Source organism: Zonotrichia albicollis, chromosome 3, assembly GCF_047830755.1.
Source record: "Zonotrichia albicollis isolate bZonAlb1 chromosome 3, bZonAlb1.hap1, whole genome shotgun sequence".
In the NCBI taxonomy this organism is placed as follows: Eukaryota; Metazoa; Chordata; class Aves; order Passeriformes; family Passerellidae; genus Zonotrichia; species Zonotrichia albicollis.
The window spans coordinates 8,705,501-8,725,420 of record NC_133821.1 but is presented as its reverse complement, the minus strand read 5'-3'; the positions used below and the strand labels follow the sequence as shown (position 1 = coordinate 8,725,420).

The window sequence follows — 19,920 nt, the reverse complement described above, 5'->3', positions numbered from 1 at the left end:
AGCGCTGGACAGGAAAGGTTTTTTTATGTTGTGATAGTTCATTTCATACTACAAAAATAGTTAATATCAACTTACCCTACAGAGTTCCTTAGTGAGCGTTTGTTTGTTTGTTTCTGCCGTCCTCAGGTGCCCCCTCTCCCCAGCCGGGGATGGGCCGTGGGTGAAGCTTGCTGCTGTATCTCCAAGTGTGTGCCGGGAGTTTTCAGTTCCTCCTCCCTCCGAGCTCTGCATTTGCTCACCACAGGAAGCTGCTTTGCTAAGGTAAGATGCTGTTCATCAGCTGGCAGAGGACACCTGAGCTTGCTCTCTGGGTCACTGTGTTTTCTGGCTTCTCCTGAGACCCCACTGCTCCATTTGACTCAAATTTAGGAAAGAAAGATATTCTGCCACATTATTTTTAAAGTGTGTCTTGCTCTAGCTACAGGCAACCTATGTGTTTCATTCTAATTCATGTCTTCATGCACCAGATGTATCAACATTTTAGGCCTTGGAGTACTACACAACCCACATCAGGACTTGTTTTTTGTACACATATATATATGTATATGTATATATAGTCTTGTGAGGAGTTTTTCTGCCATATTTGCTTAACTTCATATGTCCTTATGTGGCGCTTACTTTAGAGGTTTGCAACACAACAAGCATTCCATGAGACAGAATCTTGCTGTTTAACAGTAGCAGTTGTAACAGATCTGTGTGTTTGGTGTTTTTTTTAAACACAGGAAATGGCAAAGTATTTTGGGACTAGTTGTTTTTTTCTTGAACAATTGGCGAATGGTTTTCCTCATCTTCTGATGCCTTAGTATTGAGTATTTTTTCACCTGTGTCACTTCAGTGATTTCCCTGATGGTTCAAACATAAAATATTTTCCTTTTTGTGTTCTGTGGATTTGCTTACATTTTGTCTGTCTGCTCTATTTCCTTTGTCTTATCTGTGTGGTCAGTGCAAAGAATGGGGTAGTTGGCAAACTCCCAAAGTCAGCTTACTCCCAGGAAGAGCAAACTGAACCAAAGCTAACTTTTCTTGTGCGTCCTTTTCCTTTTTATGTTTTTCTTCTATTAATTTTGTAAATTGTATTTGGAGGGGATTGCTGCCTGCCAGTAGTTCTCCCATGAGTAGTAGCAGACACGTTGCAACAGTATTATTCTGGAAAGTAAATTGCTACCAGAAAGAAATGGGTGATGCCAGGGTAAGTTCAGCTGAATTTACTACATGACTGAACTGAACTAGGATGTTTCAAGTGGTCCAGAGCTCTGTTCCTTCCACTGTGTTTCTCAAAATTGCCATCAGTAAAGTTGTCAGGATTTAATCTGATAAAATGGAGACGGTTCCAGGGTTGTTTGGTGCAAGGGAGAATGATAGCAGCATGGCACAAGGCATGATGGTATTCCAGCTTCTGTGTGCAGGACTGTTTAAGATTAAAATCACCTGTGCTACACCATGTAGTTTTAAAGTGGGTGTTTATCTTGTTTTGCACTTTTCTGAAGTCAAACAGTGATAACAATTGCATTTTGAAACATGTAAGTGTAGTGCCTGACAGAAACACATATTCCCAACCTGACTTGGGTCCTGAAATTTGACAGTTCTCTCACAGTACTTAATGATTTGAGGTATGCAATGAGAAATGTGTACACATTCCTCAGTTTTTAATGTTTTCACTTAGGATCCCAAATTAAGCGATTTAGGTCCTGTTTGGGATAAGCAAGGGAGGAGGAAGTCTAAAGTTCACTTTACTTTTGTGCAACCACCATGGGAATTGGGTTATGCTGCTTTATGTGTGTAATATAAAATTTTAAATATACATAATGTGTATGGATGGATACCAGGTGAGCCAAAAGCTATATTTTCTTACTTGAAAGAGTTCTAAGTTTGTGTTTTCTGTGTTGGATGCAAAGTGCCTCCAAAGTTACGAGGTTGAATTAAAGAAACCAACACACAGGTAGCTAAGTAATTCTTTAAACAAGAATTTTCCTTGTTTTTTTAAAATCAGAGTGTAGGGTTTGAAGAACAGTAGTCATGAAGGAATGGGCCACAGATGTGAAATTCAGTCTCAATTTCTGTAGAGATCACTTTTAATTGGTTTCTTTATAGGACCAGCTTCCACTGACCTATCATGGCATCCAACAAATTTGTCATTAAGGTAAGCAGAATGTCATAGCTTTAAAAAAAATAATAAATCTGTAATACTGCTTAGAATGTGTCTGTTGATACTAAAAGTGCATCTTTCAGGTTTCTGGTCATGCTAGCATACCTTATATGAGCTTTTCTCTCCCTCTGGAAGCAAACTTGGCATTGCTGCTGTATCATGGCAGAGTGTGTCTGGGGTCAGCTGAGGACTAAAAGGCTGTAACTAAAAGTGATTAGTTGTGCAGTGAGAATTGCAAACTGCATGAATTCTCAATAAAACACTATTTTGCTACCTGAAGTAAAATCTTGGGTGGATTCTTTTCTTACTGTAATCTTGTAATGCTATTTACTTCCCAGTTGTGAGGGTTCCTGGTTTAAGTTGTAGCAATGTTCCTAAAGTATTAATTTATTTGTTTCTTTTCTGCCTCTTTTTCCATTTTCAGGGATTGATTGCTTCATGTGCAATAAAATGCTATTGAAGTTCATTTTGCAAACAGTCCCAGACTTTTAGTTATGAACTGAAGAGCAAAACTTTTCAAAACATTCTGTGATAAACATAACACTTCACAATTCTACTACTGTGACTATACTAGCTAATCAATAAATAAACCTAATTGTGATTAGCACAACATATTATTCTCTTGGAAGTGTTTTTCCAGGAGTTTTCAGAACACAACGGATTTTTCTTCTGTGGGTATGCTTGGAATTTTTTGGAGGGCAACTGCAAAATCCTTCCTGAGTGATCAGGCTGTGGAAGCTGTCAAAGCTTGGTTTTGTGGGTAACCAACCTGTTTAATGAGAAGACCAAGCACTTAATTTTTGTGTGCTGCATGTTCTTTTCCAAGGAAAACCACTGTCATTTAGTGGCATGTTTGCTTTATATTTTTACTGTTTAAGAGGACTGTAAACCTCCAGAAGGTTAACAGTATCATGTTATTCACTGCTGCTGAGTTGATAGAGGGACTTAGAGGAGAAATATATTTGATTTTGAGCAGATTTTAGCTGATACTCTGAGTCTGTGCACCACTGATGTGGATAACAGGAGCTGAGGCTGAAGGCGCTGCTTTTCTCAGCTGAGAACTCTTGATATCATCAATATTCATGTAAGTGCCCGATAAAAAAAAGTGGTGTGAGTTGGCATGTCTTTACTCAATATAAAGGCTGCAGACTCTTGGTCTCTGACGTGCATCATTACAGCTTCATTATTCAGCAAGGATGTGTAACTGGTATTCAGCATGGACCTTGAAGTCACTGAGTTTAGCATCCCTGACTGCCTGAGCAGGGCTAGGTTCTCATTGAGCATGTCTGTAGGTAGGAATATCACAGATAAAGCTTTGGAAAATGATAATGGAATGCAACTTTTTCTTTCTTACAGTAGGTGAGAAATGAGAGTAAGTTTTTAAGTTTTTGCATGTACCAAATGCTGAAATTTAACTTTGCCTTGACCTGATTGAAATTCACTTTGTGCACAGATTAACATTTTACTTATTAGGTCACAGGTTTTGTTTGTCAAGTTTTGCTTCTTTAAAGACACTGGATTTGTATTTCATGTGAATATTTTTTAAGACTTTTCAGCTTTCAGGTAAGTTTTGCACAGAAGATGCCCATGCAATAGATTCTCCATTAAACACTATTCCTACTTGTCACTGCAGGCAGAGTACAGAGAATACTCTAATCTTTATTTTAGATTCCCTGATGGGAGTATTTTACTGAGTCTGAAAATGTTCAGGACAGATGTGTTGGAGCAAGTCCAAGGAGGGACATGAAGAGGGAGCCCCTCTCCTGTGAGGAAAGGCTGAGAGAACTGGGGTTGTTCAGCCTGGAGAGGCCTTCAGGGTGACCTAATTGTGGCCTTCCAGTACCTGAAAGGAGCCTACAAGAAAGGTGTAAAGGGGCTATTTCCTAGAGCATGTAGTGACAGGGAAAAGGGGAATGGCTTTAAACTGAAGGAGACTGGGTTTAGATTAGATATTAGGAAGAAATTCTTCCTTGTGAGGGTGGTGACAACTGGAGCAGGTAGCCCAGAGAAGTTGTGGATGCCCCATCCCTTGAAGTGTCCAAGGCCACTCAGAGCCCCATCCAGCCTGACCTGGTCTAGTGGAGGGTGTCCCTGGCCCTGGCAGGACGTTAGAACTGGAGAGGGGATGGTTTCTGAGGTCCCTTTCAACCCAAACCACCCCATTTTCCATGTTTCAGGTGCCCTACCTTGTCTTCTACATTCTCTACTTTTAATCTTTTAGATTTTGTGAACTTGTATATGTGAATCTTTCTGGTAAGAGAATGAAAAGTGCGGGTTATCAGTCTGTCAAATCTTAGCCGACTATCAAGTAATTGAGTGGAAACCCCCTCTAATTTGTTTAATTTAGCTTCTGATTGATGCGCGTTTTATCTGCGTATCTCGGCACCCCGGTGCAATGGTCGGTGACTTCCAGAGGAGGGAGCAGTTGGCCTGTTTTTGAGAGGCGAGCCTAAGCTTGGCTTTACGGGGCGTTAAGAGAGATCGAAATAAACTAATTGATGCAGTAAAGTAGCTTTACACCTTAATACAGAAACTACATTAGGTCCTAAACACACATTCTTCACCCACCAAGCAGCTGGATGATATAGTCTTGTGATTTGCAATAGATAATATTTTATGCAAGTTAATTTGATCATCAGTTTTCTATTTTATATTGATATTTCATAAGCATTGAATGGTAAAATACCCCCACCATATGAATTTAATTAATCTTTCTCTGTGTGTTGCTAAAATATTTTATTGCTGTTCTGAGAAATAAATCTTAACTTTAACTGGTGAGGCTTAAAGCAAAATCTTGAACTCTATATGGATTTCAAAAATAATATCACTAGGGCCTTGTTTAAAACTTTGGACAAAGTAGAAAGAATTCCTCTTCCAGAATTGTGTAAATTGACTTTATTCATGCCAAGCTGCAGAGCTAAATATAGTAATTTTTATGGCTTCAGTAGAAAAATTTCATTTACTGTTTTCTTGTTTTCTGCAATTTGTTCATTTGCCAAAGACAGAAGAGTAACTTGTTACTGCATTTCAATAGCTCAGCTCAAAGGAAAGCTTTTTTTTTTTCTTTTTTTTTTCTTTTCTTTGTTTCCTGCTTGGAGCACTGTTCTCCAAGCACTGTCTCCAATTTGTAGGCCTTAGATTAAGATCATTGTAGTTTTAGTGTTCCCTCTGGTCATCCAGCTCACTCGGCAATTGATTTTTCAGCATTGTTGCTCCTTGTTACCAATTTAAATTACTGCATGCTGGACATTTATGTGACTTTTTTGATCCTTCCTACTAATTTTTTGCTTGCTTTAAGTGGCAAGTTCATTTGAAACAGCAAGCACAGCTTTTTGTTTTATATTGGGAGTAAAGATGGAAATACTGGGTATGATTGGACAGGAAAATGGCAGTGGGATCATAATGTGATCAGTTTGTATACTTTGTTTTTTTTACACTGATGTATCTTAATGTAATCATTAAGAAACTGACTTAAAACCTAAGGCATCCTAACATCTGTATTTTGAACTTAGGAGTACTCCATGAAAGAAAATGTGTGTAGCAAGAGAACACATTATAGGCTGGAAGAGCAGGTAGAAGGAAGTGGAAAGCGCTGTTCCTGTCAGACAGTGTCCCAGTATGGGCTGGCAGCCCTGGCTGGGCCATTCTGGGGTCTGCTCACACACCTGTGGCTTGGCTTGGGTGTGGAAAAACAAGATGAGACTTAATTATGATATTTGCAATGTTTTCTTTTTTAGCCACCAGCTGAAATGTAATACAGTGACAGTACATTGGCAAAGATTTCTCCACTAGTTGTGCCCATCTGGATGATTCTTGGTGACATCTCAGAGGGCTTGGCAGACTAAAGTGCACATGTCTGTGAAAATGTCCATCGAGTTAGCTGATCTATATTACCAGAAATATACCATTAAGCCAGAATATTTTTGTGAGAAATTGATGTGTTTTCTTCTTCTTGGGAGTTGTTTGGAGAGAAAACAACTCTGGAGATGAGTAGGTTTTCTTACCTGCTTTTTTATTTATCTTTTATCCGATCTAGTGAGTGATTAGGAATAACAGATATGTTTACTTCTATATTAAGTCCACAGACACATGAGTGCAGTGCTCTCAAGTGGAGAGCAAGGATAAGGAATGCTGTTTATATTTAAAGTAAATTTTTATATAATGTGACTGCTCAGAGTTATGAGACTGATTCTGCAGCTGCTTTTTTGTGTACATAGTTGTGAGCGTGTTAGCATTCTGAGTTTTGGTTTGAGAATTGGTCTTTTTTGAGAGAGTACTTAATTAAATTAACCAATAAATACAGTATCTGATGTTCATTTCTTTTCCCCTTCACTGCAAAATGAAGATATTTTTATGTGAAATTCCTGTGGTTGGAATACTCAAATGTTTCAATAGAAACATGCTAAGATTAGGTTTCTGTGATTTAAATAGAATTTTCTAAAATATTTTAAATCTAAAACTGAGGTGCTGGTGTTCTCCAAACAGATTAAGGGTTGTTGAGTTTTACAAGTATTGTGTGTTCTTATATTTGCTGTTTGGGTCTTTAAAAACTAAGAAATGGTTATGTTAACCATTAAATAATGGTTTTCTAGAGATGGAACTTTCCTGAAGTGGTATTGCTCAGAACAGCTGGAAATACAGGTGATTGAAATTGGTATTATCAAGTAGCATCACACTTCACTCACTGTCATATTTGTTTCTGTATAAACAGATAATATGGGACACTTGTCTAAAAGGGCTTAGAAGTCTTAAAGAAGATGATGAAAAAGGGGCAGGAGGGAATGTGACTTAAAATAGGAAGTGCAAACAATAATAATGGCTGGAGGGATATCTATTTAGTTCTCTTTCTTAATGCTCCAGTAAATTCCCAATTTTATGGGACCAGATATGGAACAGCTAAAGGGATGAGTAAATAAGTTCCATAAGAAACAAAAGAGGAAGTTGGGAGGTAGAAGGGGGAGGAAAATTAAGTGTACAATATAATTCTAAATCTCCTGGAGTCAATGGAAGTTTCCTCACTGACCTCAGAGGATTAATTTTCAAGCCTAGGGAAATGATGAGTGGATGAAGAGTTGAGAGATTAAAGTGTTAGCAGAAGGAGAAAGGAATAGGAAGCCAGAGGGGTAAACAACAATAGTGGAAACACTGCTTTCATGGGGATCACTTCAAATAAGGAATAAAAGGATCATTCAACTTGCATTACTTCTTTTGGTAATTCAAATCTGATTAGTTTTTGAAGTACCACTTGTGCATGAAAATCAGGTTTTTTGCTAACTGTGAGCGCTGTACTGCTGGGGCAGTGATATGGGATTCTAAATACCCACCATACTAAGTAATGTGGGGTTTTTTTGTAAATCTAATTAATTCAAATATGTAAGTTCCATTATGCTTGCCATGTGCTTTATTTCTGACCAGCACTGCCACATTTTACACCTCCACTGTTGGCTTTGTGGAGATCCTGGTGGTGCTGCCTGCTTGACCCCAGAGTCCAGCCCTGAAGGAAGAAAGGATGGGAAACTTGGAAGGAGACTTGAATCTCCCTGAGTCCAGCAAAACATGAGGGCTTAGCAGCGATGCTGCGTGGGGTCACCGAGTGTCTTTAGGTCCTGGGAGAGGCTTCAGCTTACACTCTAGGTGACATTCTTCAATTCTTTCCACTGGGTTCAGATGGAGGTTAGTAGGCTGGGAGGTAGAGAGAGCCATATTTCATGCACCACCTGGTACAAACAGTTTCGTGATGGGCAAATGCAGATTTTGTTCTTGATGGTATAATAATGAACATTTATTATAATATTTTTTGGTAATTTGTCATGTAGCCTCTCTTTCCTTTGGACAATGTAGATGGATTCTAGTATGTGGGAGCTATCTGAATATTTGGTGTAAGAGTGTATTCTGACAGGATTGTGGAGTAAATGGGAAAAGAGTGACTGACAACGCATCTTCATTCTTTCCTGATGGTTAATCTGTGTAGTTCACATCTTCCTTAAAAGGCATCTATTTTTAATAGCAAAATTATTTCTTCATTTCAATTCTCAAAGAAAAGCTTTGTTTCTGGACATTTTGTGTTCCAGTTTGGGGACGTTTTGTGCTCCCTGCAGAGCTTACTCAGCCGTGACTTTGCAGTATTTTTCTTGAGTCAGTAGCCAGACTTTTCCTTGAATAATGGTACCAGAGCACATGGCCCCTGTTTGATTGTTGTGCTGCAGTCATGGCTGCGCACGGGCACCTATGATGCTCAGCTCTTGTGAAAACCCTTTAAAGTGCTGATAAAACGGTGACTCATGGTCACCTGATGAAAACAGATTCATTACCATGACTCCAGAAAGTTCAGCTCCCATGAAGTGTTTCACTTCCCACACTAGTTCTTCCAAAAGACATGATGCTGCAGTTATTTTCTAACAGTTGACAGCTGCCCAATTAAGTGCGACAGTGTGGTTGGAAAAAATTGGAATTCCAGACTTCTTTTAATAATAGTTTAAGAACTAAAATCTGTATGAGCTGTGAAGCAGTCACCAACATTCTTCACAGCGTTACTTGAAGTGATTTCTAATCAAATTATACATTTTGGATTTAATTTACCACTACCGAATTAAGTTCTTTTTGCAGTGGATCTGACCCAAACCTCACTGGAGTCAATGTGTTTTGGATCAGAGCCTGTAGAAGTATATTGGTAGCATGCTGTAGCTTAACTGAGGACATGCTAATTCATTCCATAAATGGTCTTTCTCAGTCCAGTTTATCTGTGTTTTTAATGTATTGTGTTTGTCTGTAATGTCAGTGTGTAAGGAAGTTAGGCTGGAAAAATATGGAAAAGGATTACAGCCAAATCATAAAATATAAATGGATTTTAATTCCAGTGTGAAACAAGGACAATTAAATCCTCTGCATTGCTGACTTGTGATTCCCCAGGGACTGTGAAAGGATGGGTGAATTAAGATAGAAATATGAAATAACCCTGTTGCATGTGGATGATTTTATAAGGCAGAAAAAGGTTCTCACCAAGGATTTGAATGTAGGGTAGTGTGGGATGTGTCACTGACTCTTAAACAATTGGGAGTTTGACTGGTGATTTTTGTCTTTACCTAGTTTCCGTCTTTTTTGACTGGAAATATTTCTGACACACAATGCTTAAGAAGGTCACCACATTAAATTATTCCTAACATGTATGATTGAAACTTGCTACAGTAATGACTAATATAAATAGATGTTGGCTAAATAATTCATGCTTTAAAATTTAACATGCAAACTCCTGTGTTTTTTTTTTTTCTTTATTACATCTTCACTTCTGCTTGGGCTTTTTTCCCATTTATTTTCCGACTGATTAATTTTATCTTAGATGATGAACATCATGAGTTTATTTTGTGTTAAAAACTTGCCTAGCTTGAAAAAGAATGGTCTCATTAGAATTGAAAATTAGCTTCAGATTTTTAAAAAAAGGTAGAAGTAAGATAGATTTCTTAGCTGTTTTAAAATCAGTCATACAAACTTTGTCAGCAAATTACATATGGGAAAGTCATGGCTTGTTTGCATGGTGGTGTTTGTTTTTCCCCTGCATACCTCTCCACCATTTTCATTACCACAAGCAGTGTTGTAATGGAAAGGCAGTTGCAGATCTAATAAAGAAATTAAGTAATAATGTTAAAAACCCCTTAGAAATTCAAGCCCAAAAATGCAGTGAAGAGGTCTCACAACTGACAGAGGAGAACTCTCACTGCAGAACACAATTCCTGCACAGCGTGTCCGCATCTGGGCCCTTCTGTTGTTGTGCGGTGTTGTTTTTTACAGAATCCATCTCCTGCCTTTGTGTGATGTTGCTTGGCCAAAGGACAGAAAGCATAAACACCTCTCTCAATAAGGCATGGGAGTCAGGTCAGCTGTGTGTGTTTATTTCCTCCGAGAGCGATGGCTGAGTGAAGGTGGCGCTTGCCAGGCCCTGGTGTCTGGCCCTTGCCATGTGGAGCTCCCCTGTTCTTTATTTCCCTGCTCCAGGGAGTGCAGGGCTTTGAATGAAGCCTACAGGAGAGGCAGCTCTGCCTTCTTAGTACACAGCAGTGTTTGCAACTAACTGAAAGCTTTCCATTGGGAAACTGGGAAAAAAAGAGTTTGTGATCTATATTGTGTGCTGACGTTTTGAACCAAAATCTTCACTACTGTGTTTTCCTCTTGGCTGTGTACGCTTTGCTAGGGAAGTAGGGTCCATTATGAAGCCTTAAGGGCAAGTGCCATTTTTCTTGGGTTTGTACTTTTTTGTGTTTGACCTTCACTGAGGGTTCTTTGCTGGTTTTGCTGTAGGTGTGTTTTACAGACAGATCGTCGTGCAGGAAATCCTGAATTTGGCAAAACTGAGATTTTATTCCTTTTTCTGTGTAACTTGCTGTGTAATATGAGATAGCGTTCAAGTGGAGAATCACGGTAAAACTGTTGCATCAAAACTGGTTGCAGAATAGTCAGTTGTTAGTCTCGAGGGAGAGTGGGAACAGAGATAAGGAAGAATGACACAGTGGTTTCCACCCAAGAAAATGCGTCATAGCCACAGAACATTTTCTCAGCATTTTCATATTGTTGATGACTGAGGTTTGTCAAAGTCACTTCAATAATTTTATCCTCATTTTACTCTAAAAAGTTATGTGGTAAGTAAGCCAAACAAAGCTCTGTTCTGTGTGCAAGGTCCTCTTTGCACATCCCTGCTTAGTTTCCAGGATTAGTGCAATGCCTGGCGTATCTGACACCACTCAGCTGGTGAAACAATAGTTTATGTAAGGTATAGTTAAATACAGCCTTTCAAGCTTGAGCCAGTGCTCTCCTGTTGTAAACTCTGACGAGTGTCTTTGTTCATTGAATAGCCCAGTGATTTAATAGCACTCATAATGGACCAAATATACAGGGCTGTGGTTTATCCTGCTTTGTATCATGCAGATAAAGTCTGAGAGAAGAGCAACCTATAGATCTGAACAGAAAATATTTGCTGAACTTAAGAGTTGGGAAACAGCTAACTCTTGGGCCATTAAAGAGGCTCTGTTCAATGCCAAAATCCTAGGATGTGACAGTTAGTAGGGTCATGCAGAATATAACTTTCCCTTCTTTATTTTGACATTCCTATTGCATAAAAATAGGAAGGAGAGTCATTGAGCTGGACCAGAGTGTGCTGCCCTGCCATAATAAGGTAATCTTCAGCAGTGGAAAACAAACCTACAAAGAGTTATTCATTCCCTCTGTGGTATTGTCTGCAGGTCTCTGGTTCTCATTTGCCTGGGTGTTAAACTGACACAGTCACAATCCATGGTTCAGGGAATTTACAAACAACTTGGATGATAGGATTAAGCCTGACACATCAAAAGTTGAAAATTAATCCCATAATTTAAAGCAGTCAAACAACAACATATTCTCATCTCGAACAATGACTACAGAGAGTTTGAAGCATAACATAAAATAGCTGAATAGCAGAGAGCAGTGATTAAATCTTTGGCTACCATGTGTGGAATAAAAGAGCAACATTGGTTTATAGATGTCTTCAGGAAATTGATAGAATTTGTCACTAGTTTTAAATGCTTATATGTCAATTTATGTGTAGTTCGTTAAATTGAACTGAATATTTAATTTTGCTTTTATTGTTTGGTGGAAACGGGGTGGTGTGTAGAGATGACCTCAAAGGACAAAATAATGTTAAGGAAAATGTGTCTTTGTCTATATCCCTTCACCCTGATAATTGGCAGGAATTTTGATTTGTAGAATATTTGGAGGATACAACTAGGGGTAGTTTTTGATTATGAACTGGAAAGAGATTTAATTACAGATGCTCAGCATATTCTACATAGTTCAGAAAACTCTTTGCTAATTTGAAGCCATTTTCTGTAGGGTTATTAGAGATGGTTCATTTGTTGTTGCTATTTTGGAGAGGCCTACATTATTAAGCATGTAGGAACTGTTGGGGTTTAATCTGGTTTTATAAATTCCTATTTGAAATATGATATAGATTTTGGGAAGGAAAAATCCAGACATGAAGAATACAATAAAAAAATATTGTAAGTTTAGAAGTGAAATGATACTCAGGTATCATTAGAACCTGCTTTTCTTTATCTTAAGCAAGCATCAAGGAATCACAGTATTTCAAGCTGTACGCCTAGAAAGTCACTTAAAGCTCTCTTGTTGGTAGCTGTGCTGTGACAAGGGGAGGTAACTGTTTTTTTATCTATCATTATAAGGCAACATTCACACTCCAAGCAGAGAAAATGAAGCTGCCAAAAGATAATTTCCGGATTTGTAAGTAGGCTAGGGTATTTGAGCTGTTACAAAGTGGTAGGAGTACCAGTGATGATCACAGCCTCCTAAAACCTAATAGAGTACATGATGTTCACTGTGGGCTCCCGATAGAAAACTAGCTTAGAAGGAGAGAATACTTCAAGAATTTTATCCACAGAGATTCTGGTGACTTTAACTTGATGCAAGTGGTAGTTTCAGAAAAGGCAGGGTAATGGTACTTAAGAAGGTAAACTCATTCCCCAAGAGCATCTACTCTGTAGCAGTGCCCTAATCCAAATGATCTCTGCTGCTGCTGGCTGCCAACATACTGGTACTGGTTTTGAAATACCCCTTCTTTCTCTTTGGACTGCCACACAGATTTGGTGCTTAGGCCCTGATCAACAAGTGGCTTGCTCACTTCTCTCATTTGACCATCTGCAAGTCAGTTCAGTGACCCTCAAGGTGTTTGGATTAGTTCCCTTGTGTTCTCAGTAATGCTTTGGTTTTCCTCAAAGTCTCCATATGCTCCTTGTTCAAATGTTAAAGTAGTTAGATATTAGTCCAAATCTGTTAAAACAGAACTCAGTTTAAGTGCTGTGTTACCCATTACTTTACTAGTGGGGTGAAAACCAGCAAGGCTTTGTAGTTTTCTTGTGGGCTGTGTGATGGAGGTTCCTATGTGTTATGGGTGAGGATTCCAGGTTTTTCCACTAAGTGAAAACACTGTGAAAATTCCCTTCTGTGAGGGCTCATTCTCAGCAGCAAAAATCTCCCTTGTTGTTATTGTCATGTTTACAGCAGCACTGTAAAAGGGCTTAAAAATCAGGCAGACCTAGGGGAAGGTGTAAAGGGAAAAGTGGTAGGGTCATGGAACAGGCTGTGGAAGGTCTGTCCTATGGGCTGGGAGTAACTGTGGCATCAGCTGTCACCTGTGTGACTGATGGTGAATTGCAGGGGAGTCTGTATGACTTTTTAAATTACAGATAAATGCAGATCATAAGCATAAAAATGCAAAAAAATTGCCATTAAGTTCTTGAGGAACAGACTGCACATGAACAGGTGATGGGATTGGAATGAGCACTCCAGTACCTGAAGAAAAAGGCAGCCTGCCACAGAATGCTTGTGTGTTTTGGTTTCCCTCTGTGACTTCCACAGAAGATTTTGCAGTCTGGCATTGAACAAAATAAATTCTTAGGCCTTCCTTTGTTTGCAGCTGTCCTCAACCAATCTATTAATATTTCTGGACTAGAGCAAAAGCTGGACGTTTACAAATAATTCCACACTGAAGAAATGTGCAGCATAATGCTTTATTTACTCGAAAATACGGGTTCCAGCAGGCAGGCTCCAGGAGGCGGGCTGACAGCCCAGGAAATCCTGCAGTGCTGCTTGGCTCTCCCCCGGGACACTTGTGCCAAGGAGCCCCCTCTGAGGAGTGGCATGGGGATATGGGGAGAGTGCCCTGCCCTTCTGCCTGGCGTCAGAGCCACGCTGCTTCCTGCAGGAGGCTCAGAAGGACCCCTTGCAAGGGTCATTTACAGGTTGTGTTTGCAGGGAATTACCCTTCAGACATATTGCCTTTCTATTGGCTCCTCAATCACTTCTCTAACTGGGGAAGGGTACTTGGAAAGACTTTCGGTGACATGCTTGTTTTTCTTAAAAGCTTATGGAACAGAAACTCAGCCTCATGAGGGATGTGTGTCCCAAATGGAATTAGAATGATCCCACAGTGTTAATTCTGTTCATCAGTTATGCTCCTGATTTTTTTCTCTTCTAACATTAATCCTGAAACTGTTTTGAAGAACTTTGCTTTCTGTTCATGTATTAAATTATCAATAGGGTATGAACATGGGAAAACTTAGTAAGTTATTTCTCCTTCCCACATATGCAAATGAACAATAGGACCAGAAATCTGTCTCAGACCTTTGGACAAGTGCATTCTCAGTACAGCCGTACAACCTTGTACTTTCAATCCTTTTTTTTTTTTTTTCCACTGAAATCTTAGGAATTTCAGCCATGGGTAGTGAGGTTCACAGATAGATGCTGGAAGGATGAGGGCCTCTGCTTTCTGTTGCTGGCTGTGGCAGGAAGTGTCAATTAGTGTGGAAAATACTGAGAGTTCTTGCATTGAGTGATTGAAGTAAATGTATTTTGTTTATTCTGCGTACTTGCCCTTTAAAGTTGCATGTGTGATTGCTAGACTTAGGGAGTGGGAAGGTGGGGCAGTTTGATGCCCTTTACCTATTAGCACTCCTTAGCTGTGTGTGAATAGTAAAGCTACTAATTGGTGTCCCTGTGGTACAGGGAGCATCTTAGTGATTTCACAGTGCTCTCTTTCCTCTGAAAGGCTTTGCTTTTTATCAAAACGAAAAAAAAATTGTTGTAGGAGATTTTTCCAGTGATTCCTACATAAATTAGTAACAGCAATTTGTAGCAAAAATCAGCTAAGAATCAGCAGATTAGACATTTAAGACAATTAGGAACTAGAGCTGTGATATATGTATACTTGTGTACAAATTAGAGTAATTTAATACATTTCATGTGATAAAGCAATGCAAGTGAAGTGACCGTAGTTTCAGAATCTCGGCTTCTAGCGAAGATGATGTTTGTTATTTTTAATTTCTTAATTTTATTTTCCTTTCTAAGCAGTGTAAAGGGAAGAAAACTTAATTTTTGTGAAATATGAGTCCTCTGTTTACTTTTAGAAAAGCTTTGTTTCTGTTTTTTTATTATATTGTAGAAGAGGAAGTAAAAACTTTGTATGTAGGTACATGTATGTTGTAATGCTCGTTTTCAGAAACTCAGATCTCAGTGCTTCTAATATTTGCAGTCTGGCATTGATTGTAAGTATAATAGGTTATTTCATGCTGTTTCTCTTTATGTTCATGGTTATGATACTGAAATGTTGAGACCACACACAGACAACAAGATCTCCAGCCACTTACGCATGTAAACAGTCTGGCTTTTTACAAAGTGGAAAAATATTTCTTGTGCAGTATTTTTAACATGATCAGCATGTTAAGGCTTAATCTGCAACTGTGTCAACATTTCTTTGGCTGTAACCATTAATTTTGTAGCCTCTTGATAATATGTAAAATGTGAGACTGGTTTGTTTACTACTGGGATTTGTCAGCAATTACTGTCTGCATTTAGCTTAGTGCTTTCAAATATATAATAGATCAAAGAGTTATTTTGCATCATCACTGTGGTTTTAGTAAAACAAAGGATGTTTTTCTCCCCAGCTGGCTTTGAGACCTTCAAAGAGCCATTGGAGCAATAATTTTCATAAATATTGTACTTATACCTGTTTGATATTGGTAGGCACAGGTGCAATACATTAATTAACCTTCTGTAGCTACTCTTCGACAGGAATTTAGCTATAGGGACAGGAATGTACATCTCTTTCAGCCTCAGTTATTGTGAGAACATGGCATGGCTTCAACGTAGCTGGGAATCTTTGTTTTGCTTATTTTTGTGTAATTAATGCATGTTTTCAGCATTCTTCTTACCATCAGGAACTGCAAGTGCAGTGGTCATGTGCAGTATTATCTAAGTGCCAGATCATTTTCATCACAAAGAACTGAGCATTACACGTTCTGATAGACAAGTTCTTCATATGGATATGTATGTATGGAGTTAATTAAGAGTAAGATGGCATAAAAGCATTTTAATGGACAACATATCTGTTTCAAGTAACAAATATTTGGGTTTATATAGTGCCTTTATCTCTGTTCTCAGAGATAATTTATTAACATGTTTATGAATTTAGTTTCAATGTATTTTTGTGGCTTTGCAAGTAACAAAAAGAACGATCTGCCAACCTTATCAGACAAATGTGAAGGACTTCGGTAAGAATTTTTTGTTTAGTTAGAAGTAGGCTGTGAAATCAGTTAGACTTACCACTGCTCCTCAGAAAATTGCCATTAATTAATTCTGTGATCTCAGGGGCACTTGGTTAAGATATTTCACCTCAGCTTTTTCTATGACCTTCTACAATTCTGAAGTGCTTGTTTTTCTATGAGTATGTTATTAAGAGATATAAATAATGGCACATCAATCCATAATACTGACTTTAATAAGTCTCAAAATGCAGGCATGGTAATATGGATAAGGGAAATTGTTGGGGGAGTTCAGTTTTAGGGGTAGTCACCTGACAGAATAAGCTTTTATATGACACTCTTAAAAGGCAAACCTGCATTTTTAGTCACTATAATAAAGTATTTAATAAATGTGTCAATATTACTGCAGGAGATTAGGAAAGCTTTCAGTTTGTAGATCACTGTGTTTTTATTTTTAAGACTTAAACACTCTTTTAAATGCCTAAATTCTATTGCCCTTTCTTGGCACTGCTCAAACCAGATGTTTTGTTAACATTTGAGTTAATCTTTTGCCCAGTAAACCCTAAGGTACTGTTTTCCTAAACAGCATATGAACAAAGAGAATCTGTGTCTCATCATTCTTCTGCTGTCTGGTCCAGTTTCATTTCCTTTGATGAAGAAATGATAAATAGATCTTACAAAGTGAGGCAGCAAAACTATCTCGATCAGTTAGTTAAAATTAAATTCTTGATGCTAGTTTTGTTTTCCAAGATTTTAAGCATTTAGCTTAAATTATTAATTTCCTGCTAAGAATTTTTTTAGTAAAAAATTAGTTGAATTTTTGACTTATTTTTTCCCCTGCAAAGGTGTTATTTTGGACATATCTACCAGCTATGTATCCAAGTCTTTTGCATGGTAACAAATCCCAGGCTTTAAGAAGCAGCAGTAATTCTAAATGAAGTTTTGTAATGAGCCCTTTGCCCTTGGCTTGGATATCTCCCCACCAAGTTATACACCTCTGGGAAAATCAGTTTTTAGATTCACTTTTCATTTAGGAAAACCCTCAACTGACAGGGAATCTCCTGTGATCTTGGTGGCCCCTGCTGCACTGGTGATGAGAAGGGAGGAGATTGAGCCTGTTCAGTTGGGGAGAAAGGGTGGGATGATTTATTGAAACAAAATTAAAATTAGACAACAAAAAGCAAAAAACCTGCTGAGGATCTTTGTTATTTACGGAGCAGAGCCTGGGGGTAGGTGGCACGGGATGGGCTACAGGGATATTCAGCAGTTTGTGTGAGGAACTGGTGATAGGAGAGCAGTGGAGCAGGAGTGAGGGGAAAATGGAGGGTGGTGGTCAGTGCTGGAGCGGGGATGTGCAGGCAGGGCCAAGATGAGAACTGCACTAAAAGGTGCAGAGAAGGCTGAGAACAAGACAAGGCATGGAGCAGCAGGAGTAAAACAGGAATTCCTAGTGGCTTGATAATGAGATGAGGATTAGGAGCAGTAAAGGATACTCAAACTGGTGAAAAACCTCGGGTGGCAGGATGAAGTGGTTGAAAAGCTGTTTTCAGCCACTTGGAGCAGGGAGGAGAGCAGGAGTACCCAGATGTCGGAAGGTGTAAATTCTCAGGGATGATGGGCACAGCTGTCTGGTTTATGTTTTGTGTTCCCCTGTGCCCCCCAGAAGGAGAACTGAAGGCCCCTGAGGTGTCCCAGAGTGGCAGAATGTTTTATCCTTGCCCAGTACTAATCCAAAGGAAGGCTGATGGTTTACTGCACGGTAATTGTATTGATCCAGTCAGGGCAGATGTCTGTGGGCCTCCAGTCCTGCCCATTTCCCGGTGGGAGTCAGTGTGTCAGCAGATGGCAGATTTTCCTTAATCAGTTTTCCACCTGCCCTTCCCAAGGTTGTACTCAGAGACCGTTTAACTTCATAAATGTACTTGTAGTCATCAAGCAGCACGGGTGGTGTCCTTGGCCTTTGGCAAGTCATTCTGTAGGATATTGTCATTGTGTTCTATTATAGCACTGCTTCACTCTGCCCATTTTCATACAGTTATAGAAAATAGTTCATACAAAAAGGGTGAATTTCTCATGACACCTTTTAAACACTTGTACATTTACCTGAATTTTTGGACAAATACTTGGTTGATAAAATTGAAGTTTTGTTGTGGGTTGTTATTACTCTTCAGTATTTCTCTGAAAACCTAATGAAGGGAGGCTGAAGGGCATATTGAAAAACTTTAAAGCCAGCAAGATTTGGAGCATCTAGCACTCCTACCATGTTGTAATCATTAATAATAATGGATTTAAATGTTTACACACCCTGATCTCTATTGTTCTCTTTGATGTTAATTACATTACAGCAGATCACAAGTTCATTCTTCATATCAGGCAAATAAGGAAATATTTCCTCTTCATTTATCTGTGTCCCTTAGCAACACAGTGGGTCTTATGCATTGTTGAATAACGTGGTTTTGCTGCCTTTGCTATGTACAAATGCTTGTCTTTCCATCCTTTTAAAAAGTCCTGAGTGGAACTTGGTTACTAAATTAAAGCAAAAAATACAAAGATAAAGATATGGCCATAGGTGACTATAACAAAGCTTAATAGTGTTCTTGCACATGTTAAAGCTAAGTCTTTCTTTTTTCTTCTTTTTGTCTTGCTCTTATTAATGTGAATCAGATTAAATGGGTGGTGTCATCACTTGTTCCTGTCTCTGTGGTTCCTGACATCCAGGAGCTGTAATCTGTCAGGTGCTGTCATCTCTGTTCTTTCATTCCTTTTACCAAAGACAGTTGTGCAGCTAGCATACTATCAATTTTTTAAATTAAAAAATGAGCTGTTGCTTTCCAAAGGGTAATCCCCTTTCAATCTGTGAAGTAGGTGTGGTTTTTTGGTTTGTTTTTTTTTTCTCCTGTTGAAATTAATGGGAAAAAAAATGTAGGTTTTTAAACCTAATTTATCCGGAGTACGCTTTTTTATGTGGCCCTTAAAAAGGATGCAGACTTGCAGGATGTGAAATTTCAGCCATATCTGTTCTAGCTCTGCAGATATTGTCAAAGTTCCTTAGTTGGCACAGTCCTGTCTTTGGTAGGTGATTTTTGTAGCATGTGAGGCTTCATCCTTTGGATTCGCCCTGTGGTTTTCACACTTAAAGTTGTATGACAGGGTTGGTTTTGTAACCAGTGAAATCAGATAATATTTGTAGCATCTGCTGTCGTGTATTTTAGTGTGAAATTCCTGACTGCTGGTAGGCATTGCTTAGGTTCCATCAGCAGTGTAACTGCTGTGCACAAAGAGGCAGCCTGGCCTCTGGAACACAGTGCATTTCCAGTACAGGGGTACAGGTCAGCGTTGCACCAGGAAGGAAAGAAACTTTTTGTCCTGTAATATTATCTGTCAGTTGGAGAAATGCTTCACAGGTCTGTTCATCTGCTGCCTGCACAGGGCATATCCTAGTGCTACACTGCCTTTAGAAGAGAGGGGAAGTCTATTTCCTACAAATCATCGTGAAATTCTTCATGAAATTCCTGTCTGAAATCAGCAAAATGCATGTGGAGTTTTGCTGTTGAAGCTGATTGCAAAGTTTTTAAATGTTGAGAGTTCCTCATTTTCCAGGATTATTGTAAATTTTGACTGTTTGAAAAATTTAATCAGGAATGTAAAATTCTACTGGACCTACAAGCCTAAAGATACTGAAGGATAAGTTTTGTCCAC

General features: G+C 38.8%; 1 protein-coding gene across 5 annotated transcripts in view; it reads left to right on the top strand.

The window, feature by feature from the left end:
• SLX4IP (SLX4 interacting protein) overlaps positions 1-19,920 on the top strand; it is an 84,091-nt gene that overhangs the window by 1,184 nt on the left and 62,987 nt on the right. For all 5 annotated transcript variants that reach the window (XM_074536573.1, XM_074536575.1, XM_074536576.1 and 2 more), the window contains 2 exons: positions 127-261; positions 2,092-2,140. In XM_074536573.1, coding sequence (XP_074392674.1) covers positions 2,114-2,140 — 27 coding nt within the window. In that variant the 5' untranslated portion in view covers positions 127-261; positions 2,092-2,113. The remainder of the gene's footprint in view (positions 1-126; positions 262-2,091; positions 2,141-19,920) is intronic.